Here is a 19,596-nt window from a genome sequence, read left to right as displayed (position 1 = left end):
GACCTTGTTCAAGTGCCTTAACCTCTGTAAATGTCAGTCTTCCCATCTCTAAGATGGGCATCCAAATAGTACCAACCTTGTAGAGTTGTTGGGAAGACTCAAGTAATAACTTCTATAATGTACTTAGCATAGTGCCTGGCACATAGAAAGCTCTCAGATTTCTGATAATTATGATTGAATCGTTACTGTTAGAGATGGCTTGGGGGTCTACACCTTAGCTCCTCATAAACATTCAGGTCGCTGCTGTGATTTCCATCTTGCCCTTGTCATTCAGAGGCAACCGATTTACACAGATAATGGATCTCCCAACAGGCCAGCTTTCACATCTGGAATCTGCTGCAAACATGATCTACACATCCAAGTCTAAGGAAGCCAGTCTCACTGGGAGGCCAGCTGCAGAGATGAGTTTAGCTACCCCAGGTTAGTTATCTAACCTAACGAGTTTATCTTCCTTGTCGTTCTGTCCTTTCAATCCTTTCCGTTTCAGCCTCTTTTTTTTGGTCTTTTTATGCTCTTCAGCTCCAGGACCTCTTTGGCTCATATCACGTTCTCTCCTTCTCCCATCCAGCATTTACCAAACGGATTCAGAGTCACTTGGCTGTGCTTTGCTAGTCCAGCAATTCAACAATTATTTACTGAGTACCTAAGTGGTCCTTGAATTTATGTATCCCTTTGCACATCCCAGTCCAGGGTTTGACTTTGGTAAAGGCAGAGTCTGAGTGTTTATGTAAAAGGGGAGGGGGGGAACCGAAAAGAAAACACTTGGCTTCTTTGGCGAGCTACCGGATGAAACAGCTGAAATCCAAGAAGCCCTGTGGTGAAGAGAGAGAGATTGCGAGCACAACAGGAAGAAGCCGTAGCCCCAGTGGCAAAGGTTGAGTTTTCCTATGGCAAGCACACTTCTCTCCCGGAACGAACGCTCTCTCCCTGAAAGCTGCTGACAAGACTTTGGCAAAGTCTCATCCTCCCGCTCTCTGATAAGCTAAGCCCCATTTTATATTTAACTCACTGCGGAGCAGGAGGGGCGGAGTGGTGTAAGGGGAGTAGTTTATAAGGGGAGCAGTGGCAGTGTTCTCGTCAGTCCTCTTCCTCCAGCTCAGCCTCGCCTCTGGAGCCCTTCTCCCACCCCCTCCTTGCCGCGTCCAGCCCTGAGCGGCTGGTGGCGAACGCGAGCGGAGAGGAGACACGCAGAGAGCCAGAGAGGGGTGTGGGCAAAAGGACAACAGGCTACCAAGCCAGGGAATTCTTCCCAATTTGAAAAGGAAGTCGGCTGACGTGAGTTGGTGAATTAGTTGAATTTACCATCCTTTTATGTGCAATATTTGCCTTTGGAAACAAAAATGAACTTTGCGGAGGGAGAGGACGCTAAGAGGTACTGCATTAAAACGAAACATGTGGCCATCATCTGTGCAGTGGTGGTGGGGGTAGGATTGATAGTAGGACTTTCCGTGGGCTTGACCAGGTCCAGCAGCCCCACCGGGGACGCCGGGCAGGGCCCAGCTCCGGTCCCTTCCCAAGTCCCTTCCCAAGTCCCTTCCCAAGTCCCTTCCCAAGTTCCTTCCCAAGTCCCTTCCCAAGTCCCTTCCCAAGTCCCTTCCCAAGTCCCTTCCACTGAGAGCCCTCCGGAGGACCAGGGGGTCTGCCCTGCCAGCGAAGACGAAAGTGGAGACTGGAAAAACTTCAGGCTGCCGGACTTCATCAACCCAGTGCACTATGACTTGGAGGTGAAGCCCTTGCTGGAGGAGGACACGTACACAGGCAGTGTGACCATCTCCATCAACGTGAGCGCGCCCACCCGGTACCTGTGGCTGCACCTGCGGGAGACCAGGATCACCCAGCTCCCCGAGCTGAAGAGGTCCTCCGGGGAGCAGGTGCAAGTCCGGCGGTGCTTCGAGTACAAAAAGCAGGAGTATGTGGTGATGGAGGCGGAAGAAGAGCTTGCACCCAGCAGTGGCGAGGGTGCCTACCTCCTGACCATGAAGTTCGCTGGCTGGCTGAACGGCTCGCTCGTGGGATTTTACAGAACGACGTACGAGGAGAATGGACAAATCAAGTAAATATTCATTTTTGCTTTATTTACCCTCAGCTCACATATTTGCTTTCCACTTCTTTCCTTTTCCTTTTCACTTTCCCCCTTTTAATTGTTTTGTTGGTCTGCTATCTAAACTTGGTTTCAATTCTGCCTGTTCACCTGGGAAACAAAAACTCTTGCCCTGTGGTATTTTCCAAGCCTATCAGAAAACTTGAAAGTACAGAGTGAGCTTCCGGGAGTCCAAAGAATCAGTGTAAGTCTCTAATTTCATCAGGAAAAATCATAATGTACTACATCCTGTCCGAGTGCAGAAACTGCTTACAGAAACTACCTCCAGATTTTTAAAAAAATACATGTGTTTGGTAAATTTCATGGCCATGGTTTTGGGCTATATGACAATGATTTAAAAGTGAACTTTTAAATATATATTACACTAAATTTAAGTGGAAGTCAATAAATGTTAATTATAATTTTGAGTGTTTTATTGGAGAAGAGATGTTGAAAGGGTATGTAAAATCCACAGAATTGTCTTTGCGTCTTTATCTAGGAAGGAAGGCAGGAGTCTGTCTGTCTTTATCTTGTATGGCCAGAACTATGTTTCACACTTAAGCTTTTAATAAACACTCATTGAATTCACACATTAGTGGCGGCATATGGATAACTCTTTGGGCTTACTGTCCATCACTCAATATGCAATGGTTTTTTGCAACATAAATGATATATTAAATGATTAAGAATATAAAGATATATCAAGAAATTAATATATGGGGGCGCCTGGGTGGCTTAGTCGTTAAGCGTCTGCCTTCGGCTCAGGTCAGGATCCCAGGGTCCTGGGATCGAGCCCCGCATGGGGCTCCCTGTTCAGCGGGAAGCCTGCTTCTCCCTCTCCCACTCCCACTGCTTGTGTTCCCTCTCTCGCTGTCTCCCTCTCTGTCAAATAAATAAATAAAATCTTTAAAAAAAAAAAGAAATTAATATATGTATTTTTGCATTTCTGAGTTTAGCAAAGATGGTTACTTGCCTTGACAATCAATCAGATGCTCTTACTAGAACTATGTTAAGGGCATAAACTCTCTCAATGAATTAAAAAAAAAACTTCACTCTGTGGGTGTGGGCTTTGCATCAGGAAGGAAGGCTATACTGAGGTTATCAGTGAACTTGAAACTGCTTTGACTTTTGCTTTTGTGGATTCTTGACAGGCAAATCATTAGGAAACCTTAGTGTCACAGTTCAGAAATATAAGTCTGGGGCCAGCCCACTGAATATCCCTTCCCTATGTTGTTTTAAGCATCTTACAGAGCAAAGTAAAGCTTTTGGTCAAAATTCTTCCTATTGTTTGTCAGAGAGACCCAGGGACTAAAATGAAATGTTTAAGTATCCCTATATTACTGTGGGATACACTAATAAATTGAATAGAAATGATAGTTTGAAAAAAATATTTGAAGGGAACATGCTCATATACTGTATCTTAATATCACTGGCAATAAAACAAGCTTCTTTATTGTTGACATATATTTTTTCTGTTTATAAAAATTAAAAATAATGAAAGCCTGGAAAATTATAAAGAAGGAAAATCAGAAGAAACTAGAAAGAGAAACTTCACATCCAGTGGTAACTTTGGTTACATGTTAATGAATACTTCTTTAGGCAATCAAATTGTAATTATATAATTACAGAGTGAGCTTCCTGGAGTCCAAAGTCTATGTATCTATCTATATACCTTTTGACTTCATGTAAGCATTTCTTCTCATTCTTCCATATTTTCAAGAATCTGATTTTAAAAGACTGTGCATGAATGCACTGTTATGTTTTTACGACCTGTTTCCTAATACTGGATATTTAAATTGCTTTCAGTATTTATCACAATAAAAGCGTCAGAAAAGAACATAGTTGTAATAAACCTTTAGGAATATATCTGTTTATTTCCTTATGTTAGGATATATTCAATAAAGTAGAATTGCTGGGTCAAAGAGTACAAATATATCAAGAGACTTGTCACATTTATTTTGTTTACTTCATAAATAACACACATTCACTCCAGAAAACTTGGAAAACAGAGGAAATTTTATCACTGAAGTATAGTCATTATTAATATTTAGGCAGATATTCTTCCAGGATTTTTTTCTGAATACAGATAAAGATGGCATTATGTTGTACATTGTATTGTGTAACCTGTTTTTAGAATGTATCAAAACTTTAACATGGTTTGGTAGATGACTTAATGGATACATGATATTCTATTATATGAATATAATGTACTTTATTCCACTTTTCCATTAAATTTGGGCATTTAAGTTTCTCCTACTTTTTTACTTTTTTTATAAACACCTATAAAAATATAATATAAAAAATTCCTAATAAAAATATGTATAACGTACATAACATTTTATAATAATTCTATGGGAAATTTCATAGGAAGCTGGCCCAAACTGTGTATGTATGGATGCATGCATTTGTGTGTATGTATACACACATATACGTATATATAACATATGCATGCACCTGTGTGTCTCTCCAAACTGACTTTCAAAAATACATCTCAAATTACATTTCCACAAATAATGAATAAAAGTGCCTATTTCTCTGAGCTTCACTAAGGATTAAATGAGTTCTTAAAGTGTTCCCAGTTTGGGAAGGAAAGGCATAATATTTGGAAGGATATCCACCTTCAAGAGATTCTAAAAATTCAGTAGTTGAATTGAAAACAAGTCAAAACTTTCAAGTGATTATTGCTAAGACTTTAAAATTGTTTCTTGGGTTGAGAAAACAGTAGAAACTTCGTCTGAGTAAAGCCACCAAAATATTATAAAAACTCTATACACTACAGGAAGGCCAAAAAATATGGAACAAGATTCCATTAGTAAATTTCTTTATGGACTCTATAAGATTACAAAAGCATTATATACTAAAATATATATTATTCATTTGACTCTGGATTATCTTACTGTACCAATAAATTTTACCATAAAATATATACTTGAGAGCTCATATCCTGAAACTTGGCTGTCGTAATGGTTGGCCAGCAAATACCAAGTTACAGCAAGACTGGTGAGAGAGGCAGGCCCAGGTGGGTTCTCATGGAGGACTGGTAATGCTGAGCTCGTCTGCTCTCCTTGGTAGCGGTTGAGGCTCTCACGTCACCCAGGATGCTGCTAGTTCAGCCCTGTATACGTGCTTTCGGAACAGTTCTGCACATACTCAGTAACCTCATTTAGGTTAAATGGAACACTTTTTGTTTTTCTTGTTATGAAATATTTCAAGCATGGAAGGAGAGTCCATTGTTCTTGTGTGTTTTGTTTTTTTTTTTCAAGCCTGTAAGTAAAGTAACATTTTGACAATGCAGGCCTATGGAAGGTTCTCATCCACAGCGCCCACATAAGGATGCAGGAGTGAGTTCACTGGGAGCAGCACTGTTCTTTCATATTATACAGTGAGCTGTGTAATATTTGATGCTGATACAATTTAAAATGCCATCATAGCAATATATTTTTAAGCATCAGTCAAATTATATTTTCTGACTCTTTTGTCTTATTGTAAAATCTAACTCCAGGACTGAGTATTAGCAGTTGCATATTATTATTGGGATATTATCATTGCAACCACAGTGCAAACTAAATATGAGTGTGCTCAATAGTAGTAAATCAAGCAAAATTACTTGATTTCTGCAAATACAACCAGGACTTGAACTTGAACTTCACAGAGAGGAGTCAACTCTCTGGGCTTCTTTCCCTCAAAGTTCAGAGGCAAGAGAAGAGTTGGAGAAGAAGGTAGAGCCAGTTTAGAGCTCCCTGGCAATGAAAGCCATATCATCTTGCTGGGGACAGAGTTGTAGTGAGGCTTAGGAGAAGAAAGTTTGAGTTTAGAGGTCGCTTTTCCTACTCAGGTCTGTTCCTTATGATCAGAAGAAGCCACTTTGAAAAGGATTGAAAGCTTTGGAGTGTTTTTCTGCACACACCACCAATACCCTCCACACTCTTACCATGTTACGTAGCATTTCCAGTTGCTCTCTTCCCAAGCAGAGTTCTCCTCTACTCACATCTCCAAAGTGTATACTATTTTCTTCTCTCCAACGGCCAGCATTTCCTTCTCAGCATTTGAACTACCTTTACACAGCATTTCCCAACTTGCTGTTCCACAGAGTTCCAGTTGCATGGGATATTAATAGCCATTATCAGAAAAAAAGCAGGGGAGGGATTCTGTGGCCAAATTAGTTTGGACAATAATACTAAATACAAAAATGATGTATTTCTTCTTCTTCTTTTTTTTAAGTCTCTTCTGAGAGACTTTTATATAATAACATCCACTATGAACCTCTAGAGACTGCCATGAATCTCTGGAGTATGCAGTTTCCCAACGGTATGAGACTGTGGAATCTTCCGTAGCTGGGAGTTGCGCTGTCCCTCTCTTGTTCACTAGCTAGCACAATGAGTACTTAAATATTGCTGAATGGATATATAGAAACATTTTCACATAGGCTCTCACATGACCAATGTCCTCTGGCACATGCTGGGATGTGCTGCAGAGCCCCAGCCCTTTTCCCATTAAGGAGTCCAATTTCCACCAATAACATCTCTATCTTCCCACTCAGTCAGGATGGACATTTTTCCTTGGTTCCTTTTCTCCCCATCTCATTGAATAGAAGAGGAATTGATAAAATCTCTCTCTTTTTTTGGGGGGGGGGCTTGGGAATGCAGTCTTCTTATTTTAAGGACTGAGAATCTTTGGCATTAACAGGAATTACAAGAATTTACAAGAGGGACAGATGGTTTCTAGTTTGGGTTTTCTTGGTGTTTACAGCATTGCTAGGATTGAAGCTGAATTCTGATATAATGGTGGGATTGCAAAAGGCAAAAGCAAGTAAGAACCTAAAAGCAGGTAAAAAAGGAAAGGCACTAAGTCAGAAAAACAGAGTGAGGATGAGAAATTAGTTTGTAGGAGAGGTTTATATAAAGAGGCTAGCTAGAGATAACTTTGGAAAGCCTGTCAGGGAAAAGAAAGAAAGGATAGCTAATGCCAGGCATGTAGGAAATATTAACTCGTGACTATTTAGGTGGTTGGTGAAGGAAAGAGCTAAATCCATGTGTGGGTATTTGGGAGATATTGCAGTGATCCCAGAAAGAGAAGACGGGGGTCAGATAGGACAGTGATTCCAGGACAGACAGAAGAGGACACGATGGAGAAAATAGGAGGTAACATGGTCAGGATTTGCAGACTGACTATAGGAAAGGGGTGAGTTAGTTATGGATAGAGAATGCCCCAGTTATCAGATCTGATAGCTCACACATTTACCTGGTACTGGAAATAGAAGAGAAGAACCAGGTTTAGGAGGGAAGGTCATGAGTTTGTTGTCAGATGCCTGTCAGGCATCCCGGAGGACATGTCCAGTAGGCATTTGGATAAGTAAGTCTGAAGCACAAGGTTAGGTCTTCTGAGAAAGAATAGGAGTTAAGTGGAAACATGGCAGGAAAGAAACCAGTGAGATGACCTTAGTTAAGTCTGTGTGTGGTAAATTCTCACATGCAGGGATATGTATACTCATTTGTGCATTTGGTCTTGAAATTTTAGTTGTATGTCAGTTTATTCATTATATTCTCAGACTGATATGTTGAGTTATCAGTGTACCCATTATCAATAAAGAATAGACTTTTTTTTTTTTTGGTCTTGTTACTTGTTGCAGGAGGCCTGGTGATTTCTTTTATTTTGCAAGCAAGGAAACAACAGGAAACTTTACTTGACCTTGAATGGCTTCTACATAGAAAAAAAGCAACTGGAAAATAAATTTAAATAATTAACTGGTTCATTCAAGCCACCATAAAAATATGCTGGAGTCTGGGGGCGCCTGGGTGGCTCAGTTGGTTAAACGACTGATTCTTGATTTGGGCTCAGGTCATGATCTCAGGGTCCTGGGATCGAGCCCTGCAGCGCATTGGGCTCCCTGCTCAGTGGGGAGCCTGCTTCTCCCTCTGCCTCTGTCCCTCCCCCGTGCTCACATGCACATGCTTTCTCTCTCTCTCTCAAATCCTTAAAAAAATACGTTGGAGTCTGAATAATCTAGATGGGTTGTCTTGCACTAATCAGCTCCCCTACTTAATTCTGGAACCCTTTACTTAGTCTGCATAGACTCTTAGCAACTGTGGCTGCCTCCCCTGCATCAGATGGTCTTTGTTTAAGGTTTTCACCCTGACCTTGCCCTTTATTTAGCTGGTTTAAGTTACTAAATTGCTGAACATAACCCAAGAGTTTTCTTTGGAAACAGTGTGCCAGATGATTTATGAGGTAATCAAGTAATTCTTTTTAAAGTTGATTCAGAGTGAACTGGTCTGTGACTTGCATCCTCACCTCCTCTTTCTCCAACTTTCTCTAAAGTCACCTTGAACTGAGGTACAAGGACTTCTTCCCTTTTGTAAATTAATAAGCTACACAGGATTGTATTTTTAATGTGCCGGGTCTAGTAAGTGACTTATTAACATGACATAGAGAGGCCCCTATGGAAAAACGGTTTAGCTCAGCACATTTGCCTGGGATTATAATTATTCAGGACATGCTCAGGAGTCACTCCTGAACGTACTGTGCTCTCAGCCAGGTTTTTTCCCATTGATTTGTAGCACAACGCATCTGATTCTAAAAGGAAGTTTCAATCACCAAGTAAAACCTCCCCAAAGAAGTTATGATCTAAAGTTGTTTTGCATCTTATATACCTTGTTTTAAAATTGGCAAATATGGGGCGCCTGTGTGGTTCAGTCATTAAGCGTCTGCCTTCGGCTCAGGTCATGATGGATCGAGCCCTGCATCGGGCTCCCTGCTCGGCGGGGAGCCTGCTTCTCCCTCTCACTCCCCTTGCTTGTGTTCCCTCTCTCGCTGTGTCTCTCTGTCAAATAAATAAATAAAATCTCTTAAAAAAATAAAATAAAATTTGCAAATATTTGGAAAACTTCAGTAACTTTGGATGGAATTTAGCATATAAAAGTAGGGGCTTTTGAGTTCTACGGGAGTTCATGAGAAAAAAAATCACAAGTTACTATTGAAAGATATCGTTATATTGCCTATAGTATTTATACACTGAGTACTTTTGTTCCAGTATAGATACTCCTGTTTAATGGATGAATTTTGAAGTCTGTTCATTGTGGAAAATGCATTCACAGAAAGCATAGTTAGCCTTCTGGAGTTAAAGAAAATAGATGAGGTGTATCCTAATCCCATCATGTAAATGTGAAGGGAATTTCAAATATATTACTCTGTGTGATCTACCCCTTGTCACCCCCACATAACCCTGTGAAAAGTCCAGATGTACTTTGGTAACTGGGTTTGATAGATCAGGACTCTAAGAATCAGTATGTTTTGTGACTGGCACAAGATCACACTTCATTTTTTTTTTTTTTTTAAGATCACACTTTAAAGGGCTGAAGTAGGCTTGGAATCTTGGAATTTTTACTCTTAGAAGAGGGTATTCCCCGGAGTGCCTGGGTGGCTCAGTCGGTTAAGCATCCGACTCTTGATTTCGGCTCAGGTCATGATCTCGGCTCAGGTCATGATCTCGGGGGTCCCAGGATGGAGCCCCGCATTAGGCTCCCTGCTCAGTGGGGAATCTGTTTCTGCCTCTGCCTCTTCACCACCCCCTCGTGCACTCTCTCTCAGATAAATAAATAAAATCTTAAAAAAAAAGAAAAAAGAAGGTTTTCCCCCCGAAATCATATTGGCTCTGTACTCTTAAAAAAGAAAACAATACATATTTGCTGGCCATTCTGGTTGTTGAATGCAACTTTACTTACATCACTTTACTTACATCAATCACTATAATTGAGCTGGACTTGATGTGAGTAACGTCACTGACAGGACCACTGAGATGGACCAAATGCATGACACAGAGACACCACCAACACCGTTCTGTTCCATTTCCAAAGGCAGGTTCCGAGATACTCTAATTTAGGGAGGCAACTTTTGTGTATAATCAAGCACAACCTCTTTTAAAGAGAGAAGGTGAAGAACAACTGAAAGTTCTCTATGTTGGGTACTTGAGGGTATGAACTTTAGCACAGAGCAGAGACTGAAACAGAGCATTTGGAAACTTACCAATGGCTATTGCTTTGAAAAGTGGAATCCCACTCCCTCCTCACCCTGACCCCCTACCCTCTCTCTCCCTCTCTCATGCGTGAGCAAGCATATACACACACACACACACTCCTAGTCCCAAATTAGTTAGCTGGCTTATTTCTGAAGTGTGACTAAGCTGAAACATTCTTGCAGAGAGTGATTTTTCCCTTTCTTCTGCCTCTGGAAGAAATCAGAAGCCAGAAGAATTCAGAAGAAAAGGCAGCTGACTAAACATGGGGATGGAGCTTGGTGGAGCTTATTGTAAAACCTTAGTACTCTGGGAAAGTGTGCGGGTTTCTTTATATCCTGATGTGTTTGCAATTCTCTACAGTCTGCACAGTGTTAGAAACTTCAACTAAGCTGCTACCATCACAAAAACTAATCAGTAACGACTCTATGGAAGAATAAATTCTTGAGGCTTTTTGGATAAGTTATCTTGACGGAATTTCAAACTTACAGAAAAATTACAAAAATAGTACAAAGAACTCCTAGAAACATTTTACTCAGATTCACCAATTGTTAACATTTTGTCCTATTTCCCCTCCAACCCCATGCCTCTGTCTCTGTCTCTCTCTCCATTTATAGTATTTGACACATTATTTCCCTTTACATCTTTATACTCAGTATATGTTTCTTAAGTACAGGGACATTCCCCACCGTTAGCCCAGTGCTGTTATCAAAATCAGAAAATTTAACATTGATACCATACAATTATCTAATCCACAGTCATAATCAAATTTCATCAATTAACCCAAAAATGCCCTTCTGAGCTATTTTTTTCTCAGTCCGGGATCCAGTCTGGATTCATGAATTGCATATGCATTGCATATGCCTTTTTTAGATTCCTTCATACTGGAACGGTCCCTTAGCCTTTCTCTGTCTTTCATAACCTTGATATTTTTGAAGAGTACAGGCCACTTATTTTGAGAAGGTTCCTCAATTTCAGTTTATCTGACTCTCCTCATGATTTAAAAAGGCAAGTCAAGCAGTTTTTGTCAGCAATTTCACAGAAGCGGCGCCGTGTCCCTCTCAGGAAATCCTATCAGGAGACAGATTACCTTTGTTTGTCCGGTGATTAGCAATGCTGTCCTTGATCACTTGCTTAAGGTGGTGCCCAACAGTTTCCCCACTGTAAAGTTACAGTTTTTCTCTTTGTATGTAATTTTCAGAGAGATTCTTTGAAACCACTCAGATACCCCTTTCTTCAAACTGTCGCCCTCTTGTTTTGGTATCCACTGATGATTTTTCTAAAGCCATCATTCCTCCTAAAATCAATAATAGGAAATCTACTGTAAAAAAACCCAGCTTCCCCTACCCCCCCCATATATATATCAGAATAAGGATTTGTGGATTCTTATTTTAGTCAATGGGTTATAATTTCATTATTTACTTTGACATTATAATTCCCCCAGATTTGACCAGTGGTAGTCCACTCAAGTGGGCTTCTGTGTCCTTTGACTTGTTCCCATGATCCCTTGAGGACTTCCTTACTTTGGGGCAAAGCAAGATGTTCCAGGATCATCTTGGACTTTTCCTGACTCCTCACTAGAATTGGCCATTTCTCTAAGGAGTCTGGTTCCTTTGAGTGGAGAGTGGTATTTAGAAATCATCATCTGGGAACTAGCTGTGCTCATTTGCTCCAAGCTTGTCAGTGCTCCTAGTTCTGCTCGGCAGACAGAATTCAGAAATATATGGCTCAGTTTGGATTTTTATAGCCATCTACTTATATCTACACAAAAAATCATTGAATTTATACCAAACCCGCAATTACAATTCAATATCAAGGATACACTCTAGTCCTTCCCCTTTACAGATTTGTAACTCTCTTCCTCAACAGTGAGAAGCCTGCCTTCCGTTATTCTCATTTTTTTTTTTTCATTTGCTGAAGCCTAGAATACAGAAAAGGTTGTTTCTGAATTGCTAACTATACTACCACAAAATACAACTTATTTGCTAGAACTTACTGCTCATTTACAATTATTTTTCAGTAAAATTTATGTATATTTGTTTGTTTAACCACACACAAACCTAATGGACACAATTCAATGAATTTTGACAAATGCATACATCTTTGTTACCCACGTCCCTTATAAGATAGATTTTTTTCAATCGTCCCAGCAAGTTCTCTCCCTCAGTCAATTGTCTCAAAAAGACAGCCACTTTTCCGGTTTTAATTTTTACAGATGAGGTTTCTTGGCTGAGCTTTGAGCAAGTAATTTTTATTTCTAGAGAGGTTTTTTTTTTAATAAATTAAAAAATATTTTAATTTCTTGTAGAAGGGTGTTGACCTATGGCATATTATTTCTTAGATCCATTAATGTATATAATACATCTTTGAACCAAAGTGAAATGCAGACTCTTACCATGGCCCCTGCTGACCAGCCAAACTCTTTTTTTGGCCCCAGTCCCTCTGGTTCACTGGACTTCAGCCACACTGGACACCTTTCAGGTCCTCAACCACATTAAGTTCATTTCTAGCAACCGGGCCCTTGCTGTTTCCTCTGCTAGAATACATTTTTCTTACGCTTACCCTGTCTGGCTTTTTGTCATCACTCAGATCTCAGCAAACCATTACCTACTCCAAGAGATTGCCCCTGACTATTTTACCTAATGGTGCTCACAATTTTTCCTAGGTTCTTCTCTGTCACTTCCCCTGTTTTATTTTCCATATATCTTTCATCACTCTCCTGATGTGTTTATTTAGTCTTTGTTATTCCCTTAGCCCCTAGAATAATCCCTGGCAAATGTGTTTGTGTGTGTGGTGTGGGGGCAGGGGAGGAGTATGGAAGGAAAGGGTTCAATAAATATTGGATGAAGGAAAGATCTAATGATTTAGCTTGGTATTCTTTTTCATGTACCTGAAGGACAAAATACTGTCCTTACCCAAATTGTTAATGAACATGTCAACATTGCTTTCTTTGCTTGCTGCTGCAAACTCCTCCTTTCTTTTCTAATTTTTACTTTCCTTACTCTTCTAATGAGCAAATATACAATGCCTTACTATGATATAACTATGTGTAAAAAACATATATAGTTTTTGATTTTTTTGAAATACTATTTCCACTTTGAAATGTTGGAAACATTAAAATTAACATTTTAATTTACACAGGCATTTGCCTGGTTAGAGCAATATAAAAAATGCTGTCTCTTTTCAAAAGCAGACTTTCAGCCTGGCCAAAGTTTGTTTCACCTGGGAGATTACTCAGAGCACTGCGTTTGTGTGGAAATGAAATTGGAGTTTGTCCCTGGTACAACATAAATAAGAAAGAATGTGTCATGAGGGACAGGAGCTGGGGATTCTGGAAGATACTCCTCTGCTCCGGGACAGGACACAGCTGCTCCCTCTCACAAGGACAATTAGAAACAAATCCTTGAGTTTGGCTTTGTGTTTATCTACTTGTTACTCGATGGCTTTCGGGTGGAAAGAGTGATAGCTCATAATTGGGTTTATTTTTGCTTATCTACAGTTCACAGATTTTTAGTTATGGCACCAAAATATCAAGGGATGCATATAAAAAATCTGAAGCAGTTTCCAGATATTCATTTATTTGTTAATCTGAAAAATCAAAAAAGACTATTTGATTGTTTTCTGGATAGATCAATCATTTTAAGAAATGCAGTATAATTATATAGTAGTTATTAACTATACACAATTGTAATCACACAGTTGACTTTTTGTATAAGACTAGAAACACAGGGGTTGTCAGAAGAGGTGACATGTATTTTGTTTGTGTGTTTGCTTCTAAGGAGCATAGCGGCCACTGATCACGAACCAACAGATGCCAGAAAATCCTTCCCTTGTTTTGATGAGCCCAACAAAAAAGCAACTTATACAATATCCATCATCCACCCCAAAGAATATAAGGCAGTTTCAAATATGCCAGTGGAGGTAAGTACTTTAAAAAATTTTTTTGTTTATGCAGATCGTCAATTTATAATATCAGGTAAGTTATCTTCTTTTGCTATGAGAGAACCCACTGAATTCTCAAATTAAATGTGCTCCCATAGTTCATTTAGAGGCTTGAAAACACATTTTGGCAATATTTTTTCTTTGAATCCTAAAAATCTTTAACCTAATGTATCATAGGTCAAAAAACCATGGTTGGGCTCCAAACAAGAATGACTACAGTAGACACTCCTCAACTGGGCTCTGCCTAACTGAAAGAACCCCTTAGTTCTGACAGACTAATGACAAACTCATGGAATTAGAGACTTAAAAATATTCCTGGGCCTGGTCACTGTTCTTGGTTTTCAGTTGAATATAAGCCCAGTGTTTAAGACAGAGCTACTGCAAAAACCCATCACTTAACTATTGGAGTATAGAACCAAGTCCAAGAAAACCCATGCCCATAGATTTTCTAGTAAACAAGTAGTCCTCATGAAACGTTAACAAAAAATAGGCTCCAGTAAGTTCTGTCTATATAATTATTGGCATAAGACTTTTTCCCCTGTTATCACTCCTCAACCACAGAACGGGTAATGCAGCTAACTAAAGTGTCATTACCTAAAGTTGGGGGTATTGTACCTGATACATATAATAAATGCACATATATTGACATGTAAAAAGGTCGGACTCATCCTTAGATATAATTGTCACCTACCTAATACCAGAAAAACACCCAGCCTAAATTATATCTCCCATCTTTCTGATCCACTATCTGAAATATCATCATTGAAATTCATCCCTTTTAATGATAAATATTCCTCCAAAAAACAAGAACAAAATAAAGCAAACAAAAGCTTTAGGAGAGTTAAAAAATAAATTGTGTCAGCCATCTGTGCCTCGTTTATCAATTTGTTTTCTTCTGGTGTTGGTCACCCGACCCATTGTGTTTTGACTGCAGAAGAAAGAGGAGAGGATACACTTAAAGTCTGACCCACTAATTTAGAAGACTGGGTCAGCATAAAAGGCCCTTTGAATGTTCCATCTGGAAGGAGGAGGGCAGGTGGGAGGAGAGAGGATGCAAACCTTACCAGCCTCTAGCTTTAGACCTCCCGGATGACCTTTGCATTTTGCAGAGTATATTTCCTCACCTGTTTGTTCCTCTGTTTGCAGAGTATGTTTCCTCACCTCATTGTTCCAGGCAATAGTCCCGGAAGAGGGAGAATATTCTGGGTCGTTAGGCGATCAAAACTGACATTGCTAGTTCTCATTGTAGAGTAACTTTGCCGGCGCTCGGACACTTCTCTCCCAGCACTTGGACTCGCAGACTTGCTTGTCAAGGAGGATCGATTCTAGTCCAGCCTGCCTCCCTTAACCCCCCGTGAGAGCTTCCCAGCTTCCCCCAGTGGTGATCTACTGTGTGGCTGCAGGGCGTGTGGAAGTATTTAAACAATGGTAGCAGGAGTTGGGCAAGTATCCATGGATGGAGTAGGACCGCTGATTGGCAGTTAGGAAGACAAAGCTCGCATGGACAGCAAACCGGACAGATAGAATCCATAGCGACATCAAAGAATGAAATCCTTCTCTCTGTCCATGGTAACCAAGGCAGTGACTTTAGTGATAATACCTTGGCTCTTTGATGGGAGACCCCAGCGATGGGAAAGAGAACCCAGCACCCTGCTATGCCTGGTACAGCGACTGCCCTCCCACGTCCCTATCTGCTCCTCTCTTCCTGAGTGCCAGGCACAGAGCACCAGCCTTCTCGTCATTGACGGAGCTGGTCTCCCCTCAAATGTTATGGTCAGGATGGTGTATTTAATGGAGAAAGACAAAATCCTACATCACAGCCAAAGTGGTATTTTTCCCTGGGAAACCTAATACAATGCAAAGTTGAATCACTCTTCCACAGGACTAAAAATAAATGCCTTTTCCTTCAGTCTTTTTCTTACATCACCATTCAGGGGTAAAAAGAAATGTTATACCTAAGCTCTGACGAACTGGACTGAGAAGCCAGGTTTGGAGAAATCATTTGTCTGTCCTGTACATGATTCATCTTTTGATCAACAAAATGTTTTCTTTTGTTTCAATAGAAAGAAGAGATGATGGACGATAAGTGGAATAGAACAACTTTCAGGAAGTCTGTCCCTATGAGCACCTACCTGGTGTGCTTTGCTGTACATCAATTTGACCGTGTTGAGAGAATATCAAATCGGGGAATACCTGTGAGTCCCATTATATTTTTAAAAATTTCCTACCTATGCATTTGTGATTAATTTTCTATGTTTTTTGAATAGTTTTTCTCCTCACATAACAGACTGGGAAAGCCCACTAGTTCTCAGGGTCTGTGAGCTTGACGATAGATACGCTGAGCAATACAGAACATCATAAGCCAAAAGGATACATGTGAGAAATAAACAAACATGACCAGCATAGGAATGACTAGGTTTGGATTATTTTAAAAGGAAAGCTCACTATAAAGACAAAGCGAGCTCCTAAGTACATTGGCACAAGTGTATTAAAATATTTGAGCATGCCCAATTTAGTGAAGCGATTGAGTATGTGTGTTTGGGTGGGGTCCTGGATGGAGACCAGAGAGGGAAGAGGAGACCACAGGAAGATGAATACCCTTCAGAGTCTGCTATGCCATTCCTATATGTAATTCAAAATAAGACAACAACAGAGTGTCAAAAAATATTTTTTAAAGTGTAAGAGATAAATAAGCTTTTTAAAATCAAGATGACCAGGGTGCCTGGGTGATGGTTCAGTCGGTTAAGCATCTGCCTTCGGCTCAGGTCCTGATCCCAGGGTCCTAGGATCAAGGGTCTTGGGATGGAGCCCTGAGTGCGAGTCTGGCTGCCTGCTCAGTGGGGAGTCTGCCTCTCCCTCTGCCCATCCCCCTATTCATGCTCTCTCTCTCTCTCAAATAAATAAAATCTTGAAAATAAAATAAATAAAATTAAGATGCCCAATTCAATAATTTTAAGAACACAAATACTTTACCTAATTTGTCTTCTCATTTTGGAGTCCCCCATTTTGCTTCTGCCCTAAACTCTTGCTTAATCTGTCTTTTGGTTCGTCTACCACTGTGCTACATATTATATACATAAAACCTCATACTCTTTGCAATATAACTTTCGAAGGAAAAAAATCATCGCTCCTATTTTACAGACGAGAGAACTGAAATTTACTATGTTCAAGTAATTTGCTCAAGATTACCCAGATGGCAAGTCATGGAGACTCAGATTCTTTCCAAATACCGTACCCTGCTAAACCTTCTGAAATATGATATTCTAAAAATGTCTTTACCTCTTTACCAATCGCTGGAAGGAAGGGATGAATTCCTCTATTTCCCGTGAAACTCCCTCCAGAGGGAATTTAATGTTGGATAGTAAGAGTCAAGCGTGGTTACCAGTGTGCTGCCTATACTATATCCAGATTATAGCAAGTGGGGGAATGTCCTACGACCTATTCAAAGGGGCTGTATATCCTGATGACTTCTGTCATCTCATACCACATGTGTTGCTTTGATGTGACCTTCCGTTATCGTGAAAAGCACTGCCGGGGGCTAATAGATAATATTAGGTGTAAAAAAGAAATGACACTGGGAAGAGGAAATTGTTTTTCTGTGCTGTGCTGAATGTCACCGCTGGTGCTCCTCCCGCACCATATAGAGGGGAAAGCATTAGTCCAGCGTCTTTTCTCTTCCCGTCTCATGGCAGTCATAGAATTTTCATCTGAAGGTTCTTTCTTCATTCCCTGCAGTTCAGTTGCACGAATGTCTTTCACCGTGTGCAGGTGTTTTCCACACCAATTTCTAAACATGATGATTATGTTTGGGGCAAGTTTTTTTATTTTGGTAGAAATGCCAAGGCAAAGCAGAAAGCATAAACAATTCACTAATGATGACGTAATTTCCTAAATGAAGACCACGCAACCAACCAATCAGCAAAACGACATGTCCTTGGAGTTATTTCCCACAGTGACAGTGAGTTTGCATTGCCAATGTGACTCTGTCACCTGGTCCTCTGACCAAGGACACTTATTTGTAAGGTGGTGACACTGGCTGGTTGAGTCATGAGAGCCTGCACCAGTCAGTTAGCTGAGCTTGAATGATGGATTTTATATAAAGGATTTGGATTACATAATGGAAAATATGATTTGGCAAAAGATCCCAATGGCCTTTAAGCAGTAAATGTTTCTTAAATATCAGAGCTGAGCGCATAACATTCTATTGTAAATTTGGTGAGGTTTTCACCATTTGGGTGGGGAATGAACATTGTCATAATACATTGCTTTTTGATCATCTATTTTAATAAGAGAGGAACAGGAAGCCATAATCTTGTTGGACACTTCCCAGAGACTCAGGGTCAGGAGAAGGCAGTGAAAGTGAGGCATGGAGCTTAGTAAAGTAGCTCTTCCCCCGACCCCATCTACAGAAGACAGGCACCCAGGTTTTGCAGGAGGGCAAAATCTTCGCCCTCCTGCAAAACGGGGCGCCTGGGTGGCTCAGTCGTTAAGCGTCTGCCTTCAGCTCAGGTCATGATCCCAGGGTCCTGGGATCGAGCCCCGCATCGGGCTCCCTGCTCAGCAGGAAGCCTGCTTCTCCCTCTCCCGCTCCCCCTGCTTGTGTTCCCTCTCTCGCTGCATCTCTCTCTGTCAAATAAATAAAATCTTTAAAAAAAAAAAAAAAAAAAAAATCTTCGCCCTCCTGCAAAAGCTGGTAAGGCTGTTTTCTACAAAAGGTGAACAGAACCTTATAAGAAAACTTCTAAGGCATCTAGTGTGAATGTCAGTTTATGGTAAATTCTGCCTCATTGGCATTTGAGAGGTTCCCTGCCTGGCTTTTCCTTCCCACCCCCTCTAAATTGAAATATAACAGTTAGCACTGGAGCACAAATGCCCCAGTGCAATTTCCCACTCCAGAAAGAGTTACAAGGAAACCAGCCTACTTAAATCAACCTAAATGTGACATCAGCGGGAACACGAACCAGCCTCAGTGCTGCATTCTTAGAGCTGAACAGACAACTTAAGATAAACAAGCATATGAGGAAAACAACAACATAAAAGAGAAAACCCAAGACAAATAAACAGAAAAACACAGTGGGGGCAAGTAGTAATAATTGGGGAAAGTAAAGAGAATTCCCAAAAAAAGCCATAAAAAATCAAACCTTTTCATACATACAACCTTCAGTTATGGCTCTCAGAGACTCAAGAAGATACGATCACTGTAAAATAGAACAGAAAGCTATGAGAAAATAATCGGAAATCAGTAGCCCGAGTTTAAAAACATGATTTCCAAAGCATAACCAGGCCCTGACCCCCGGGAACCTGTTACCAAGTACCAATTAGCCTATGCCTTCAGTTCTGCCCACTGCTTTGTATTTTTATCAAGTCCATGGAGATTTTGTTTAAAGTCCTAATGTGTCTTGTGAGTTTTCCATTTTTCCTTTGCATCTGTCATTCCTGAATGCGGCGATTGAAAAGCATGAAGCACAGGCCTCCCAGCCAACCACACGTTGCCAATACTGACTTTATATTGCATGGTGTTGGCATATTCTCCTTTTCTGAGATTCTGACTCCATAATAGAAG

The 19,596-nt window shown here is 40.4% G+C and overlaps 1 protein-coding gene across 1 annotated transcript in view; it reads left to right on the top strand.

Annotated features, from left to right (window-relative positions):
* Positions 1-773: 773 nt before the first annotated feature.
* ENPEP (glutamyl aminopeptidase) overlaps positions 774-19,596 on the top strand; it is an 88,555-nt gene continuing 69,732 nt past the window's right edge. Inside the window, exons 1-3 of the mRNA XM_081811992.1 lie at positions 774-2,053; positions 13,871-14,012; positions 16,097-16,228. Of these exons, the coding sequence (XP_081668118.1) occupies positions 1,341-2,053; positions 13,871-14,012; positions 16,097-16,228 (987 nt within the window). The 5' untranslated portion in view covers positions 774-1,340. The remainder of the gene's footprint in view (positions 2,054-13,870; positions 14,013-16,096; positions 16,229-19,596) is intronic.

This window comes from Leptonychotes weddellii, chromosome 2 (assembly GCF_054177405.1).
Source record: "Leptonychotes weddellii isolate Sample4059 chromosome 2, ASM5417740v2, whole genome shotgun sequence".
NCBI classification, from domain to species: domain Eukaryota; kingdom Metazoa; phylum Chordata; class Mammalia; order Carnivora; family Phocidae; genus Leptonychotes; species Leptonychotes weddellii.
Note: the sequence above shows the minus strand (reverse complement) of the source record. Positions and strands in the feature narration are given on the sequence as shown.